Source organism: Strongylocentrotus purpuratus, unplaced genomic scaffold, assembly GCF_000002235.5.
Source record: "Strongylocentrotus purpuratus isolate Spur 01 unplaced genomic scaffold, Spur_5.0 spur5_contig_851, whole genome shotgun sequence".
Classification (NCBI taxonomy): domain Eukaryota; kingdom Metazoa; phylum Echinodermata; class Echinoidea; order Camarodonta; family Strongylocentrotidae; genus Strongylocentrotus; species Strongylocentrotus purpuratus.
The window spans coordinates 84,050-101,640 of NW_022145559.1; the positions used below are offsets into that span (position 1 = coordinate 84,050).

The 17,591-nt window shown below is 35.1% G+C and overlaps 1 protein-coding gene across 1 annotated transcript; it reads left to right on the forward strand.

Moving 5' to 3' along the window:
* Positions 1 to 865: 865 nt before the first annotated feature.
* LOC105442061 (adhesion G-protein coupled receptor G2-like) lies at positions 866 to 16,780 on the forward strand. Its single transcript, XM_030994347.1, has 8 exons — positions 866 to 1,033; positions 1,614 to 1,796; positions 2,847 to 3,326; positions 3,870 to 4,028; positions 5,273 to 5,388; positions 10,539 to 10,804; positions 11,586 to 11,652; positions 15,420 to 16,780. Exons 1-8 carry the CDS (start codon positions 866 to 868, stop codon positions 15,844 to 15,846), a joined length of 1,866 nt encoding a protein of 621 aa, XP_030850207.1. The 3' UTR covers positions 15,847 to 16,780.
* The last annotated feature ends 811 nt before the right edge of the window (positions 16,781 to 17,591 follow it).

Here is a 17,591-nt window from a genome sequence, read left to right on the forward strand (position 1 = left end):
CACAAGACAGTTCGTATGAAGGACCGCGACCAACACTTCGTAATTGTTTGATCGTACAGCATGTTTTTCACAAAAATGTACATGCACAAATATTAGTCTTATCTCTAGGACAATCTTTGAAAATGTTGTGATTATTTGCATTCAGTTTACACGACCTTTCGTGAATAGAGGGGCATGTTTTCACAAAATATCGGGTAGCGCGACGTAAAGCATCCAACCTTTTGTGAATATAGGGGTACGTTTTTACAAAAGGTCGTGTAATCCGACAAACCGACTAGACGCGAACATCCGATGGAACAAAATAAGCCTACGTGTACTTAGCTTTACGTCTTCATTAAAAGAAAGAAACAAACGCCGCTGGTTACCGCTTCATATCAAAGTGAAGCTTAAGAAGTATATTTTAAGGGGCCTAACCCTAACCCTAACTCCTACGTGCAACTAGTCCAACTTTGTCTTATCGTTGAAGCTTAAGAAAAAATAATTTGCGCATTCTAACGTAGTTTAAAACTTCTCACAGGGTTGTATGGGGCTTCGATTATGTCACCCACCATGCCCGAAGTTAAATATGCCTTCAATCCATCGATTCTATTTCAATTATGGGAGCATTTATATATTCATAAGAAAAAATGTGGGATATCGTCTATGATCATTCGTCAGCCCTACCGAGCCAGCTGTCTAAAATGACAAGATTTAGCGTGAATGACAAAATTTAGTCTAGACCCCGCCCCGCCCTTCCCTCTTCGAATCTTCTTGCAAAGCCCTTGTAAGTTAATTGCGAGGCCTGCAAAAGTAGAAGCCCACCCTCACCCAATGTTGTTATGCTATCAACAAGTTAATTTTACAGTAAAGATTACAAACGTCTAATATGTGTGTCTCTTTATACTTGAAGAACGGGATATATGAAGCTAATGTGACAGATGTTGCTGAAGAAGTTTTTACAATAACCCAGAACTATGAGGAAATTGAAGATGAAGACATTGGATTACTGTATGAGATCCTGCAGCTCATAAGGAGCCCGAATCCTGATGCAAATGTGAGTTAATGGGTCATTTCCCTTCCTTTCACGTACCTTATCTTATATATAGAACTAAATCATTTTACATAGAGAGAGAGAAAAAAGAAGAAAAGAAGAAAAACTAGCATGTTCAAACCCATCTGTATAGTTAAGTGTGGAAGAGAAAGTTCTCCAAATTATTATTGAAAACTATACAATATACGATGAATGATAAATGTGATGGTATACTTTATATTATTATTAGTAGAGTAGCAATGGCTCAGTGGTAAAACAGTGTTTTTTATCGGGAGGTCCGGGGTTCGAAACCAAGACGATATGCTAGTGCCCATTGATTTGTAAGGCATTATTAAATCATCATTACCAAGTCCCTGGCTGCTTATTTACAAGCAATCGCATCCTACATAGCAGTCAGGTAAAAATAATCTATCAAACCAAACTTAAGTAAAGGGTCTAAAATAAGAAGCTTAGCGTACTTTCAGACCCCTACACATTCGTGTCTCCAATTACGGCTTGTGATGCTTTGAGGTATCTTGTTGTAATGAACGCAGAAAGTCTAATGTCGGTTGTCGTGTAATGATATTTACATTTTCTTTCATAGGTAACCGGTCTCATAGTGGAAATAGTAAATAACGTGATGTTTGTCGACGAGGATGTGCTAGCATCTGCCCAAGAGAATGGGAATTATACTACCCTCATCGTCCAGGTATTGGAATCTCAGTTGAATACCGTCGAGGTTGGTAACAGCACGCTTGCTGCAACTTATCCTAATATAGCAGTTCAGGTAAACAAGACCTTAACTCTCACAAATCTGTACATTCTTTCTGCCCATATTGAACGTTGTACACAGTGGTACATGATTTTGTTAAGATGATTGACATGTTGACTGGGTTGCAGAAGACGTGGTTCGGACCCCCCCCCCCCCCCCCCCTTGTACAAGTAGGACGGAGCTTTATGTGGCCGGATACTTAACAAAAGTAAAGCTGTCACGTTTGCCGTTGAATATTGGGGAAAATAAGCATCTAATAGCACTGACCATCATGTATATTCGTCCTCTATGGACATTGTCCAATAGAAGTCTTAAAAGATGTATGGAATATTGTATATAACCTTTTTCAAATTTCTGTTTTAAATCACCTGTTGAGATACACACTCTGTCCGGACACGCAATAGCCTCTTGTCGATGGCCCTTGCGTTGTTGGAGTCCTTAAATTCTGGCGAGCGAAGCGAGCCAGAGAACCCGAAGCGTTCGTAGACACGCAACGCCATGGTATACCCCATTTAGGATATTTCCCAATCATCCCAAGGGCTAGAGGGTATTTCTATGCTGATTATATGTCTGGGGGATCTACAGGCATATTGCAATATGGAAACGAAGTTGTGCTAGTGTTTAATCTCGATTGTGTCACTTCATTAATGTTGAGAGTATGCTTGATATAATTTTTGTGGGTAAAAGGGGAAAGAAACTCCCCAAAAAGGAGTCTAGTTTCCAAACGCGTAAATGTGTGTGTGTATTATGATTTTGTGATAGTATGGTATAATTTCGTGAATGTGTACTCAATGTTTAGAGCAGCAATATCGCATATTTAGAACCCATTTTATACCCGCTCCAACGGTAAAAAAAGGGTCATTATTGGTCACTCTTTTGGATTTGAAGTGACACCACTGGTAGTTGGCTGTCCTGGTCCTGTGAATAGCTGGAGGAGAGGTGTGTAAATAGCTTGGTGGGTTGTTCCTTTATGGAAGTTAGGTGAGAGCCCAGAGGCCGGTAGTTGACTTGTGAAATAGTTTATGGTATTATTGCATAATTATAACTGCACATACTTTCCTGTAGGTGCTTGACGTACCTTCAGACACTGCTGGAAACGGAATAGTGGTCACCATTCTAAGTATGGACACCGGTAACCTGAGCAACAGTGCCATCATGGTAGAAACCCACCAAGACGACCCTAATGATTCTGTCCCAAGGAACACCTTTGCCAGGGTTGTTGTACCCATCGAGGTAGCCCAAGTTTTCACTACTCCAGAGTTCACGGAAGGCCCTTCAAGTTCTAATTACACTACCAATGGAGACAACCACGGCACAACTACCGCTTCAGGAGTGTCTAGTGGTCCTGTGAAAATGGTGGATGAAAGCGCTATCGAGTCTCTCAGGGTTTCTTTCGTTGTGTATGCCAATGATGTCATGTTTCCTTCACCAAGTCTTGCTCTACTCAACCGGGAGATTAATACACCAGTGGTGTCCTTAACAATCGGTGGACAGAAGATAGAGGATCTCATGGAGCGTGTCAATATCACTTTCTATAGATTCGAGGTAAGCATGGTATGGTGCACTGAAAAGTTGTGACAAATGCTCCGGTGACAATTGCTCTATCACTATTCCATTATTAACACAATTCGTAGCTTCGGTCTTGGACCAAAGACAATACCTATACACCTAAAACTAAACAAAAAATAATAATTACTTGGAAACCTAATCCCACCACTATATACAAAAAATCTCACAAAACACACCCGGATCAATCATCACCAGCTGGAGCATATTCTCATTAGAAACGAGCGGTAGTAACAACAACAGTGACTGGTGTTTTAAACAATCAATATTCAATCAGTTAATCATTTTTTCACTACTGTTTATCCATTACACTAACCGATGTTTTGGTAAAACCCAGATGCTTAAAATTAGATAGGCCTATATATAGTATACATTTATTATACTTAAAGATATCGTAAATAGGCATGTGCTTAGTTCTGTTGCCACTGGTTATGGGCCGCACGTCTCTAAATTGTAATATATATATATATATATATATATATATATATATATATATATATGGTTATAATTTACTGCTTTCAGCCTGACTCCAGCGATCCTACTTGTACCTTCTGGGAGTTTAATCTTGGTAAATGGTCTGTGGAGGAATGTCAACTGTTACCTGATAACACCGTCAATAGCTCCAGTAATGAATACTACACATGCGCCTGCGACCACCTGACCAGCTTTGCCGTTTTAGTGGTACGTTATTCCTTCCACATGTTGGAGATATATCGCTTTTTTTTTTCCTTCTCAAACTGAATGAGTAGTTTGTTAACGTAGTCACCTCAAACTAAACATCTAAGTAAACATGAGACTGCTGTTGAATAGATAGGATCCTATATGAAGGTTAATCAATAAAAGCTGCATGTCCTACTTGTTATTTTTTTGATAATTCACTTTATTGGTCATTCATCTTGACCGTTTTGCAAATGAAAATAATGCCGAACAGACGTGAAAATAGATTTCACACTTTTTAAACCAAAATAATAAACAAAGATTTGTTCATTTAAAAAAAATATACTGTTAATCGTACGAAATGCAGAGCAAGGCACGGTTAACTTACTTCCCACGAGGTCCTTGACTGGGGATAGGGAGATTGTTTATTCTGTGTTCCTAACGGACAGCTAGTATTTTAGTTTACGGGACAAGTGATGAAGGTAGAATAGGTCGGTCATTCTCAATATCTAGCAGAGTCTCAGCCTGGCAACCCTGTACTCGGGATGGCCAGATATCACCATTCGCCTTTATCTAGAGGCCTCAAGTTCCCCCCAAAACTTAGTTCACCCAGCGCGGATCCACGGGGGGGGAGGGGGAAGGCCCGACGGCTCCCCCCCCCCCCCCCCCACCCCCGTGGATTGGAAAAACAAGGGTTAAAAATAGATGGTAACCACACATTTACCTTTTTCTTTTCTGTTTATCAAGGGAGGGGGTGTTGAGTAAAATTAAAATAAAACAATTGTATTTGTAGTGCTCACTACCACCCCCCCCCCCCCCCCTAAGCGAAAATAACGGTCGGCGCAAATTTAACATTTCCGCCTCCTCCCCCCCCCCCTCCCCCCTATTGGTAAATCCTGGATCCGCCACTGAGTTCACGTGAGTTTGGTTTAAAAGTTTTAAGATTAATTGGTTTGAAGGTTAGACAGGTTGGATTTAATCAAGAGACATGGGTAGTGAACGAATTAAAAACATTACTGACAGTTACATTGCTCGCCCGAAGTTCTAAAGTTAATGACATATGTAAGAAGAGATTGTCATCATCACAATGAAATTAGGATTTATAAAATTGAATGGCGTGACGTGGCTTGTTTGCATGTTTGCATGATTTCACCCGACGTGTTACTTTTAAACCTGTTATCAATGAGTGAAATTCATAATGTATACAGATTCACTAATTCTTTACTGTAATCTTATTTTATTGCTCACGCACACGGGTCACGCTGAAGAACATACATGTTGATGCAGTACCTCCGAAATCTGCACTCCGTATATTGAGTATCATTGGGTGTGCTATATCATGTCTGTGTCTGGTCATCGCTATCGCATCCTATCTTACTATCAAGTAAGTCAAAATGTTTGTGGCTGTGTTTTTTTTTACCCATCCTCTTCCCATCCCCAAGACAATTATTTAATAAGATAGAATCAGTCTAAATCAATGAATTTATACAGAAACAACTCAATATAATAAACTCTCAAACCAGTTCTCATCATGAGGGGATTTGATCCCTCTGATATGTTATGACTATGAAGAAAAAACAATATATATACATAGATAAATGTCTCTGGATGCAATTCCCTTTGTCAACTTTTGTTCCCCATTTGTATATTTTTTTCTTTCTCAATGCTATTATTTATTTTTGATATATTCTGTGTTTAAGTGTAATGTCACGATTTGCATGTGTAGTATGTGAAAGGCAAACATCTGATATAAATAATCTTACATGTCATGTTTGTGAAGATAACTTAGTTTCCTTACGGGCTCTGGAAGATGATTTTGGTTTAAATACATATTACTATACAACATCAGACTATGATAAGAAAATTCATGATTCAAATTCCGAAGAGAAATTTGTAACTGTTGCCCATTTTAATTGTAGAAGTTTGAAGAAGAATATTAACAGTCTTGAATATGTTTTATCAGAAATCAAATGTCCATTTTCTATAATAGCACTATCTGAAACTTGGTTAAAAAATGATGAATGTGTAAACATAAATGGTTACCAGTTTGTTGGAGAAGGGAGAGCCGAGAAACGTGGTGGAGGAGTAGGTTTTTATGTAGGGAATGGCTTGAAATTTAAGAGACGTTCAGATATTGATATTTTAATGACTTCATTGAAGTTCTTTTTATTGAAATATACTGTTAATATTCAAATAAAATTCTTGCTATCTTCTATAGACCACCTGCTCATTCAGTTCCTTTTTTTCTAAATGCATTATAAATACCCCTGCATCAAGTAACAACAGAGGAAAAAGAATGTATTTTAATTGGCGATTTTAATTTAGACTTGTTAAAGATTTCTTCGTTCAACAATTTTAATAGTTTTATTGATATTTTAAAGTCTTATTCTTTTGCTCCCTTGATTCTTAAACCTACAAGAATAACTACACAATCTGTCACCCTCATAGACAATATATTTACGAACAGACCTGAAAATAATATCAATGCTGGGATACTCCTCACTGATGTGAGTGATCATCTCTCTATTTTTTGTCAATTGCAATTTCTCATTCATGATGATGATCCTGGTGCAATATACAAGCGTGCAATAAATGACTCAAATATTTCTATGTTCTGTGAAAGGCTACTTATGACAAACTGGGGTGAGATTTTAAAATTTGATTATGTTAACAGTGTTTTTGATGTTTTTATGAAATATTTTCTTGAAACGTACAATAAATGCTTTCCATTTCAAAAAATGAAAATAAAACAGAGACAAGAAAAGCCTTGGTTTGATGCTGAACTTAAAAAAATGTGCAAAAAGAAAAATATTTTATTTCGGAAATATATCAAAAATCCATCTCGTTATCGGAAAAATGTATACTCGTGTTATAGAAATGTTGTAAACAGTGAGATACGAAAACATAAACGAGAATATTATTTTTCCAAATTTAAACGTGTCAAAAGTAATATTAAGGCAACTTGGAAAACCATAAATGATATTTTAATGAAAGCTCGGGAAAAAATGCAATGTGATTTTATTGAACAAAATGGTATACAGATACATGATAAACAGGCCATTGTCCAAGGATTTAATAACTTTGTTAGCTCTATTTGTTATACTGCTTTGTAATTTATTCAATTTGTCTTTACAAGTTGGAGTTTTTCCTACTGCTTTCAAGAAGGCTAAGGTAATTCCTGTGTACAAAAAAGGAGATAAACATATTTTAAATAATTATAGACCGATATCAATTTTATCTACTTTCTCAAAAATCTTTGAAAAGCTAGTTTATAGTCGTCTATTTTCCTTCTTATGTAAAAGAGATATATTATACCATGAACAGTATGGGTTTAGACAAAATTACAGTACATATATGGCTCTTTTGGATTTTACGAATATTATTGCTAAATCATTTGAAGATAAAAAAAAAGTTGTTATTGGAATATTTTTAGATCTTACCAAAGCATTCGATTGTATAAGTCATCAAATATTGTTACAAAAATTACAATTTTATGGTATTCGGGGTTCTGTACTTAAGTGGTTTTCCAGTTATTTAAATAATAGAGTACAATATGTATGTATAAATAATTTATCTTCTGAGATTGCACATAACCCATTTGGTGTCCCTCAGGGATCAGTATTTGGTCCGTTACTGTTTTTTATTGTATATTAATGATATTCAATTCGTAAGTAATATCTTACAGTCGATAATTTTTGCAGATGATACAAGTTTATTTTTGTCTGGTAAAAATATTGATACATTGTGTTTTACTGTTAATACGGAACTTAAATTGATTGATACATGGTTTAAAGCAAATAAATTAAAATTGAATGCACAAAAAACATGCTGTATGTTATTTCAGCCCAAAAATAAAAATAGTAATACATCCTGTATGGAAATAAGTATCAACCAACAAAAAATATCGATAATAAATTCTACAATTTTTTAGGAGTAAGAATTGACAACAAACTGACTTGGAAACAACATGTACATTATGTATCATGTCAAATATCTAAAGCTATTGGTGCAATGAACAGAATTAAAACAATTGTACCTTTTAATATTCTTCTTAATCTGTATAATACCATGATTCTTCCCTATCTTATCTACTGTAACATAGTGCGGGGAGATTGTGCTGAAACTTCAGAAACGGGCAATACGAATTATTTTAAACTTACTTCCTTTTTCCCACACTGCTCCTATATTTAGAAAACATTGTATATTAACAATTTATGATACACATAAGCAACATATTGGTATCTTTATGTTTTCTTACTCTAAAAATATACTTCCAAAGTTTCTAGATGACTGTTTTATTTGTAATAGAAATGTGACGAATTATGAAACTCGTCAATCAAATCTTTTCCACCTGCCAATGTTTACTTATGATTTCTCAAGAACAACAATTATTTATGCCGGACCAAAATTATGGAACAAACTACCTCAAGAACTCCAAACATGCCCAACTGTATCAATTTTTAAAAGAAAACTTAAGAAGTATCTTGTAAATGAATATTTATAATTACTATTATTTTTTTACATAAATGCCTTTTCTGTTTCTTGTCTTTTTGTAATGGATTTGTCCGGTTTAGTTTTGATAATTGAGGCTTTGTGTTATTTCAATCTCTTTTTTTTTTATCTCGTTTTTAATAAATTTAAGAAACTTTTTATGTAAATTTTGTTTTTTCCCACCACATTATGATTTAAATTGAAGGTGTTTCATTTTAACGTTTGTTAATGTATATATATATGCATATAAATTGTACTTGTGTTTTTTTTAATCAGATGTGGAAATAAAACTTGAACTTGAACTTGAACATGATAATGTACACAAGTGATTGAAAATGAAAGTTAAAACAGACTAAGAGATGTCTATCAGTAAAACAATGGCAAAGACATTTCAATGGTATTTTAAGTACCGATTTAAAGGCTTATATGCCGGCTTACATTCCTCAGGAATAATGATTATTCTGATAACGTAATACGTCATTTGAATGTTCACATTTTTCAATAGAGGATGTGACGATGTTTAAGGCAATTAAAGGGCAATCCAACAGTTCCGACTCTTACGAAACCAATTAGAAAAGAGAAACAGAATGGAGACAGTTAGAATAAACAGGACCAATCATAAGGGAGTTATGAATGTTTGAAACATCGTATTACAAAATCTATGGGAATCTTAAATTGGCAATTTGGAAAGTGGAATGTGACGTAGTTATGGACAACTGAGTCATCTGTCGTTTATAAAAACTTAATTAATTTCTGTTTTGCTCTTATTTGTCTTCTCACTCAGGGCACTACACAAAACATATCATGGATAGCATATTATCACAGATCCTCTAAAAAGAAAGGACCCTCCTGAGTCATGCATTTTGAAGAAAAAAAATTGTTTAAACATATGGAGAATTTTGTTCCGGTACTACGTCATAGTGACTGTACCAATTAAGCTAACATTGAGCACCTATAGATTATTAACATAGAAAAATCACAACTTGTAAACATTCATCCATTCATTATTTTTATTTATATATTTACTCTTTTTTTTCTTTCAATTACTATTATTATTATTTTTGTTTTTTTCGGGGGGGGGGGTGTCCTATTCCATGCCAACTTTCACCAGTCTGCTTCTAGACGGTGTGTGTATCTCCAAAGCTTTGGAAAAACTTCCACCAGACATGTAAAAGCCTCATCTTGGGCCGTTCTCAAACTTTTGTTGGAGACACATCTGTTCTAAGACCACGTTCTCACTCACTTTGAAAGTGGTCTTAGTTAGACCGCTCCAGAGGAACGGGTCTTGATAAACGGTTTGCGAGCGTTCACACTCCGAGCAGTTTTGTATGGCTCAAACCGCTCCACGAGTCAAGGTGGTCTTGTTGCTATTGCAGCTCAGGTCAGCAGGTCAATTTTTTCGCGCGCGGAATACAAACCGTATGTACCGTACTACATGTTTCGCACGGAACGTCACTAGCTCACTTCCGATCAAAGTACGCTTCCGTTCACATTGCACGTTAGAGCGGTCCAAACCGCTCTAAATAAGACCCGTTCCTCAAGACCACCTCCCGAGGTGGTCTTCTGGAGCGGTCTAGAAGTCCACTTCCTGGACCACTTTGACCGTTCTCACTCACCTATGAACTGCTCCTGAGGAACGGGTCTTAGTTAGACCGCTCCAACGAAGTGAATGAGAACGGGGTCTAAGAAGCCTTTTGAAAAAGTTTTGGTTGTGTGTCAATTTAAGATATGTTTTTCACCACGGTGCAAGTCAGTATATTACATTAACTGCACTATGCATCGATCGTATTATCAATGCTATCATAACATAATGGTTGTTAATGTAACGATAGCATTGATAATACGATCGATTCATAGCGCAGCTAATGTAATATAATGTCTACAGAGTTTTTCATTTTGGAATAAAACAGATGGGGAGACATTATGTCGTATACAGGTCACATTGCACGGAACTGCCCTTGTTAGTAAAATCAGATCAACGAATTTTCGTCTATTTCTTTGGAGAAAAAAAAACGTATAAACGATAACATCTTTCATCAACAGGAATATACATCAGAGTACCAAGATTTTCATCTGTCTTTGCACTACCCTGCTCTGTTTTTACACCGTCTCCCTCGCCATCATCGCTCTCGACACAAAGTTCCAGCATGCCGAGGTCGAGTTGATACCGTGTACCGTCTTGGCGACACTCGTCCACTACTTCGTGCTCTCTTCGCTTACGTGGATGGGCATCGAGGGGTTTAGTCTGGCCATTATAAAACGTATTGATAATCACATCTCGATGACCAAAGTTTCGATTGTAGGATGGGGTAAGAACCGTTGATATCTCGTTATAATACACCAAATACAACTATAGTGCGTACTTAAAAAAAAAAAATCACTGACAAGAGACGAGACCATTATAGGTGTCTAGATGACCTTAATGGTCACCATAGACTTTTCAAGAACAGACAGAGGTTGTTTTTACTTGATTCCTGTATTCACTATTGTGACATTTGTCTTGTTAAAGGAGGATAGCCGCGTCATACACACTCACCACACCCTTACAATGGCACCGGCCGCTTGTTTTTATATTAGAGTTGTTTCCCCTATTTACTTACGGAGGCTAATACAAATGTTTCCTTTGGTGTAGGCTGCCATGCGTTTTTGTGCATTGGACTGAACCTTTGCTTTCTCCATACTTATCATATGATTTCACCTGATCGTCGGTTCTACTATAATCGACGGTTCAGTTGTGGTTAATTAACAGACGTAGACGTAGAGGACTCTAAACTCTGCACAACTCCCCCTATCCTCTCCCCTATCCCCCCCCCCCCCATTCCACCCCTGAATGATCAGGACCACCCTGTGCAAAGCGGAGCGCGGTTTGGGAAACATTCAGTCTTTGTTTATCATTTGTTTATTTATTTAGTTATGAATTTATTTTTTAATTCATTTACTTTTTCTTTTTACAATTATTCCTGTATCTATTTTGTTTCAATTACTCATATATTTATTCATTTTTACTCCAAAGTATATAGAGTAATAGAGTATAAAGGGGACATTGTCTTATTTTCCTAATCTTTGTTTTCCTTTTCTTTTCAAACTCAGGTATCCCGGCTGTGATTGTTGCCGTAACTGGGGGAATCACTAGGAACTATTATGCTGTCAAGGATTAGTAAGTTACTTGCACATGAGGAATCTTGCAAGAAGTTGATAATTACTGACAAATTAAAGCATTTCAATTTGTGTTTATCTATATCTCGAAGTTCGAACTGAATACTCCTACTGTTGTAGAATATCAACGGAACTGCTTTAATACAGCTCTGGTATAGAGGAAACAACAAATGCCCTTGAGCTTGATAATTACAACTAGGGTCTCGTTTGCAGGTGAAACTATCTGGTTTATTAATTTATAGGCACCAAACGTAGTAAGCCACAGAAAGGTTTTTTTTCCAAGAACGTTTTCATTTATTTCATGAACATGTACTTCCAGGAGAAGGGGTTGATTTAGCCGGTGATTTTAACACGGTCCTGAATTGTAAAAAGGACAAAAATTAAGGAATAATCAAAGATGGTAATGATGCTTTCTATTTGCGTTACCAAATCTCTTTAAAAAACTTAATTGATATATGGAGATTGAGAAACCCTGAAGCAAGGGAATTTACACATACACATTCTTATCCATGCTTTGTACAGTCTCGAATTGACTTCGCACTGTTATCCGAATGGTTGAATGATTTCGCTAAAGATATAGGCATTTTAGGTCGCTTTATGTCAAACCATAGGGCAGTTTATTAAAAATTCGAGTTTAAGGCCGCAAAAAAAGGGCAAAGGCATTTGGAAACTAAATAACTCACTTTTGCAAGAAGATGGTTATCAAAAAAAATGTAATTTCTCTTATTAATGAGTTAGAAGCGAAATTAAAATTAAAAAAACAGAAAATATATCAGTTTTGTGGGACATGATCAAACAGAAAATAAGACACATGTCATTTATTTATTGTATTAATACGCCAAGGGTAAGAAAAGGCTTACAGTTATTCTTACAAGACAGGTTATCAAGTCTTGGAATATCAAATGAAGATCAAGATAACGAATTGTCTCATGTTAGAAGACAATTGTCAGAATTCTATGAATATGAAATACATGGTGCACAAATACGGTCAAAAATCAAATGATATGATGATGGCGAGCAAAATAATAAACATTTGTTAGGCTTAGAAAAAGAAACTTTAAGTTAAAGAATATGTTTAAAGTAAATTTTAATGGAATAATATACAGAAATATGAAAGATATGATTGTAACGGAAGTTAAATATTTTTCTTGTTTGTATTCGGCGACGGGATAAGAGAATGAAGTGAATGATTATCTGAAAAACATTAAGGTTGATAATGTATTAAATGAAAAACAAAAATAGATACTGTGATTCAGAAAAAATGGTTTGACTTTTGAGTTTTACCATGTTTTTGGAATAATTTGAAACATATTCTGTTAAAGTAATTCAAAACATCATTGTTAGTAGGAGATTTACCTATTTCACAAACTAGAGCTGTCGTAACCCTTTAACATAAGAAAAGCGATAAAGAAATTTTTCAAATTGGAGGCCGATTAGTCTCCTAAATACCGATTATGAAATATTAGCATCTGTGTTAGCAGGAAGGTTGAAAAAAGTATTAAATGTTTGTATTGATTCAGATCAAAATGCATATCTTAAAGGACGTTTTATTGGGAACAATATTCGTTTGATCGATGATGTAATATGTTAATTTGAAGAAAAAAAAATTCCGGAGCTGTTATCTTTTTGGATCTAAAAAAGGCTTTCGATCAAATAAGTTGGGATTTTCTTTACAAAAGCTTAGACAAATTTAATTTTGGTAGTATATTTATTGGATATATAAAAACTCTTCATGCAAATGTTCAAAGTTGTATTGTTAATATTTATTGGCAAACATCTTTTTTTTTCTCTGCAAAGAGGTCTTCGGCAAGGATGTCCAGTGTCTGCTCTATTGTTTTGAGTTGTCATCGAAATATTAGCATTTGAGATCAGATCAGATGAAGCTATTCAAGGTGTTCAATTACCGGGATTACGAGATATGCCTGCTACTCAAGTGAAAATTAGCTTTTTAGCAGATAATACAACAATTTCCGTTGCAAACGAAATTTCTTTTAAAAATGCCATGCGTAAATAAAAACTGTTGGTTATGTAGCAGGACCTACTTTAAATGTATCAAAACCAAAAGGTTTTCATTTTGGTGATTTTAATGTAGAACAATATAAGGAAATCACATGATCTAATCAGTTTGTAAAAACATGGAAGGAAAATGTAGAACATATTGAAAACCAAATTAAACAGTGGAAATGTAGAAAGTTGACACACTTTGGTAAAATAACTCTAGTGACATCACCTGTCAAATATTACTTATAGTGTGTTAGTTTTTCCAAATATTGATTGTACAAATAATCAAATTGAAAAACTCATTTACAATCTTGGATACTTTAGATAGAGTAAAGAGAAAAACTATAATCAGGTCAATTGATAAAGGAGGTTTGAATATGCCAAATTTTGTTTTGCAAAGTTTTACTTTAAAAGTAAATTGGCTCTTTAAGTTAATGGATAATAAAGATCATAATTTTTAAATGGAAGATTCTACCATTTGATTATTTAAAGTATCTTGGGCCTAAATTTTCAGTGCTCAAGATGAGTTTCTTAAAAACGAAGATTTAACAGTTCTGAAAGAAACACCATTATTTTCCCAACAATGTATTTCCACATGGAAACAATGTCAATGTGTAAATAAATCATGTAATGAGGTCAATAATATTAGAATGCAGCGGTTATGGAGAAACACATATATAAAAGAAAACAAATATGTTTATGGTGGAAACACTATCTAAAATCTGGAATATAATTTATTGGGAACATTATACGCCAAAGGGGATGTGGATGTAAATCGGGCAAAAGAATTATTTTGTATTAAAAATAATTATTTATGTGAGGTTAAATTACTTTGGAAGTGTATACCTCGTGACTGGAAAAGAAAATTAAAATGTGAAACTGTTTTGTGTTCATATAAAAATACACGTCTTCATTTTGTAGAATTGACACCAAAAATATATCATTATATATCAGTTATAAAATGAACAAAAAATCACAAATTATATATAAGATATTGGTTGATAGAATTTTTATGAATCCAAATGTTCAAATTTATTGGGAATTTGTTTGGGAGAAAAATTATCCTGGGCAAATATATGGAAAATGAATTTGACATACGTTAAGGAAAAACGAATAAAACAGTTTAATTTCAAACTACTCTATAAGTTATGAGCATGTGAAGAATATCTATATCGTTTCAAAAGATCTGATCATGATTATTGTTTGAAGTGCAAATGAACAGAAAATTATTATCTTTTATTTTATGACTGTGAGTACTCAAAAATATTTCGGAACAAGGTCTAATTTTTCTCAGAAAAAACAAAAGTATTGTTTGGTAATGAAAAAATTGAATACAGTGATATAATTGTAGGCAAGCAATGTGATTTGATAAATTCAGAATATGTAGTTTTTTAAAATCTATTAATTAATTTAGCTTCTTATGTTTTATATACGTAAAAAGAAATGGTAACTTTAAAAACATATTCGACATTTTTTTGAAGGAAATATTATGAAGGGCAATCGTTGAAAAGCATCATGTCTGTAAAAAATGTTGACTATATTAAGCAAAAAAGTATAATTCTTTTTGTGATATAAGTATAATTCATGTGCTTTTCTTTGTAATCGAGATAATTTTGTGTCTCTTATGTACGTATTATTATTCAATAAATAAATGATGGAAAAAAGCAAAACATAGGGTACTGATTAAACATATTAATGCGCGGTCAAGCTTGTTTTCTAAAGTCTTCTCCAAGCAATGTTCCTTTTTCTCTATATCTCCATCGACAGTTGTTACATCCGGAAATGGCCCCTGATTGGTGGTCTCCTGATCCCAATGGCCATCATCCTCATCATCAATATCACTGTGTTCATCCTGGCAATGTGTCGTGTGGAAAAATCTGTACGAACTTCAGGGCGTGTGAAGAAGGACCGCAAGACCGAACGACATGAGACCCTAAAACGGATCCAGAATGGCATCGCCACGTTGATCCTGCTTGGCTGCACCTGGACTACTGGATACCTGGCCCTGATCAATGTGGACTACACTGAACTCCTCTTCATCATCTTCAACTCTTTGCAAGGCTTCTTCATCTTCGTCCTCTATTGTCTTCGTAACACAGAAATCAGGAAGAATTGGCGACGTTGTATTTGCAGTCGACTGTTGAGGAAAAGTGGCAGGTGGAGTCCCAAGGAAGTTCCGGACGAACACCAATAGCTACGAGTGGGACTATGTTCGAATCTTCGTCTCCCATACCTCATACCAATCCATATTTTGAACAATAAAATTAGATATCAAACCATCAGGCTGCGATGATTAACGTGTGAACGATTAATCTTTTGTGACTAATAGCCAGCAAATGATTCTTGCAGTAAACACAAGCACAAAGACTTTGATGTAATCAGGTCAATCTCTATTCCATTGAAATTATGTTCGAATTACGTGATATAGCATAGTTGTGTTTCCAAATTTCATTATGTAACGCTTCAGTCTCTTGAAATTTGCCTAAAGTTGATTTTTTTTGTGTGTGAAAGTTTTGCGATCGTGTTGTGTTAAGATTTGTATGTAATTTTAATATTGATGTAATTATGTAATTTTATGAGGACGCTTTGTAGTTTGTCATTTACTGTTGGTGGTAGGGACTATCTGACTATTTTGTAATGATTATATGTAAATGAGCTTAGGTTGATACACAATCATGTATGATGTGAGTGTAGGATATTTGTTTGAATGATTAAATGGCACATTTGTATATAAACATAATTATATACAATAACGCGAATATGTTGTAGAGGGGTAGTTTGGTGTTAAGGCTTTTGTTTGGTTTATTGTTCCACACTCATTACAAATTACAATGCTCTCTCATACATAAGTTTTAACAAGAGAATGCATTAAACAATGACAGAAATGTAACATAGAAAATTGATGATGTGACATTATGTGGAACCTAATAAAAGACACAGCTTGTATAATATATGTTCCCGAATTAAATTCAAAATATTTTAACTGATTTCGATAGCAATAAAGAAAGACGTACTAAAAGTTTGAGTTACTGACATATTCGCATCATGAATAACATTTAAGCTAGTTTTGCGGTCACAAATGACAATACCAGATGCTTCAATTAAAATATACTTTAGATGAGAAGAAATATCAAACTTGACTTCTGTGCCTATTAAATGCATGTTATTGTTCTGATGTTAGAGATCTGAAAGTCAAACGGATTTTTGTGTTATACATTCATTTTGAGGCAAATTCAAAACTGTGCTAAATACACGAACAGATGGAAATGGTATAATTTATCAATTTGTTGTTTAACTCTTATCGTGCCATAATGAATACAGCCGAGGGCCACAGGGCTAATCCCCATTGTGCCAAGCCACGAATCCCCTTGTGCCAAGTTTATTTTTAAATAAAAGATGCTCCCATTTTATTATTAAAACTATCTTGGTCCTAAATTTTAAGTGCTCAAGCTGAGTTTCTTAAAAACGAAGATTTAACAGTTCTAAAAGAAACACCTTTATTTTACAAACAATGTATTTCCACATGGAAAAAATGTCAATGTGTAAATAAATCATGTAATGAGGTCAATAATATTAGAATGCAGCGGTTATGGAGAAACACTTATATAAAAGAAACAAATTATGTTTATGGTGGAGTAGTGGACAGGCGCGGATCCAGGATTTCTTAGGGGAGGGGGGAGGGGTAGTGAGCACTTTTTTTTTTTTTTTGGCTCCCGAAAATTTGAAAATCGCAAAATGGCGACGGCCGAAAAGTCGCTCAGTGGGGGATAGTGAGCACATTTTTTTTTTGTCCCTCTAAAATTTTAAAATGTGCACCCCCCCCCCTTGAGCGCCAGGGGGGGGGGGCCATCGCCCAAAAAGGTAAAAATCAGGTGTTTTTACACGTTTTTTTCCCAGGGGGGGGCGGGCTCCCCGGGCCCCCCCCCCCCCCCTGGATCC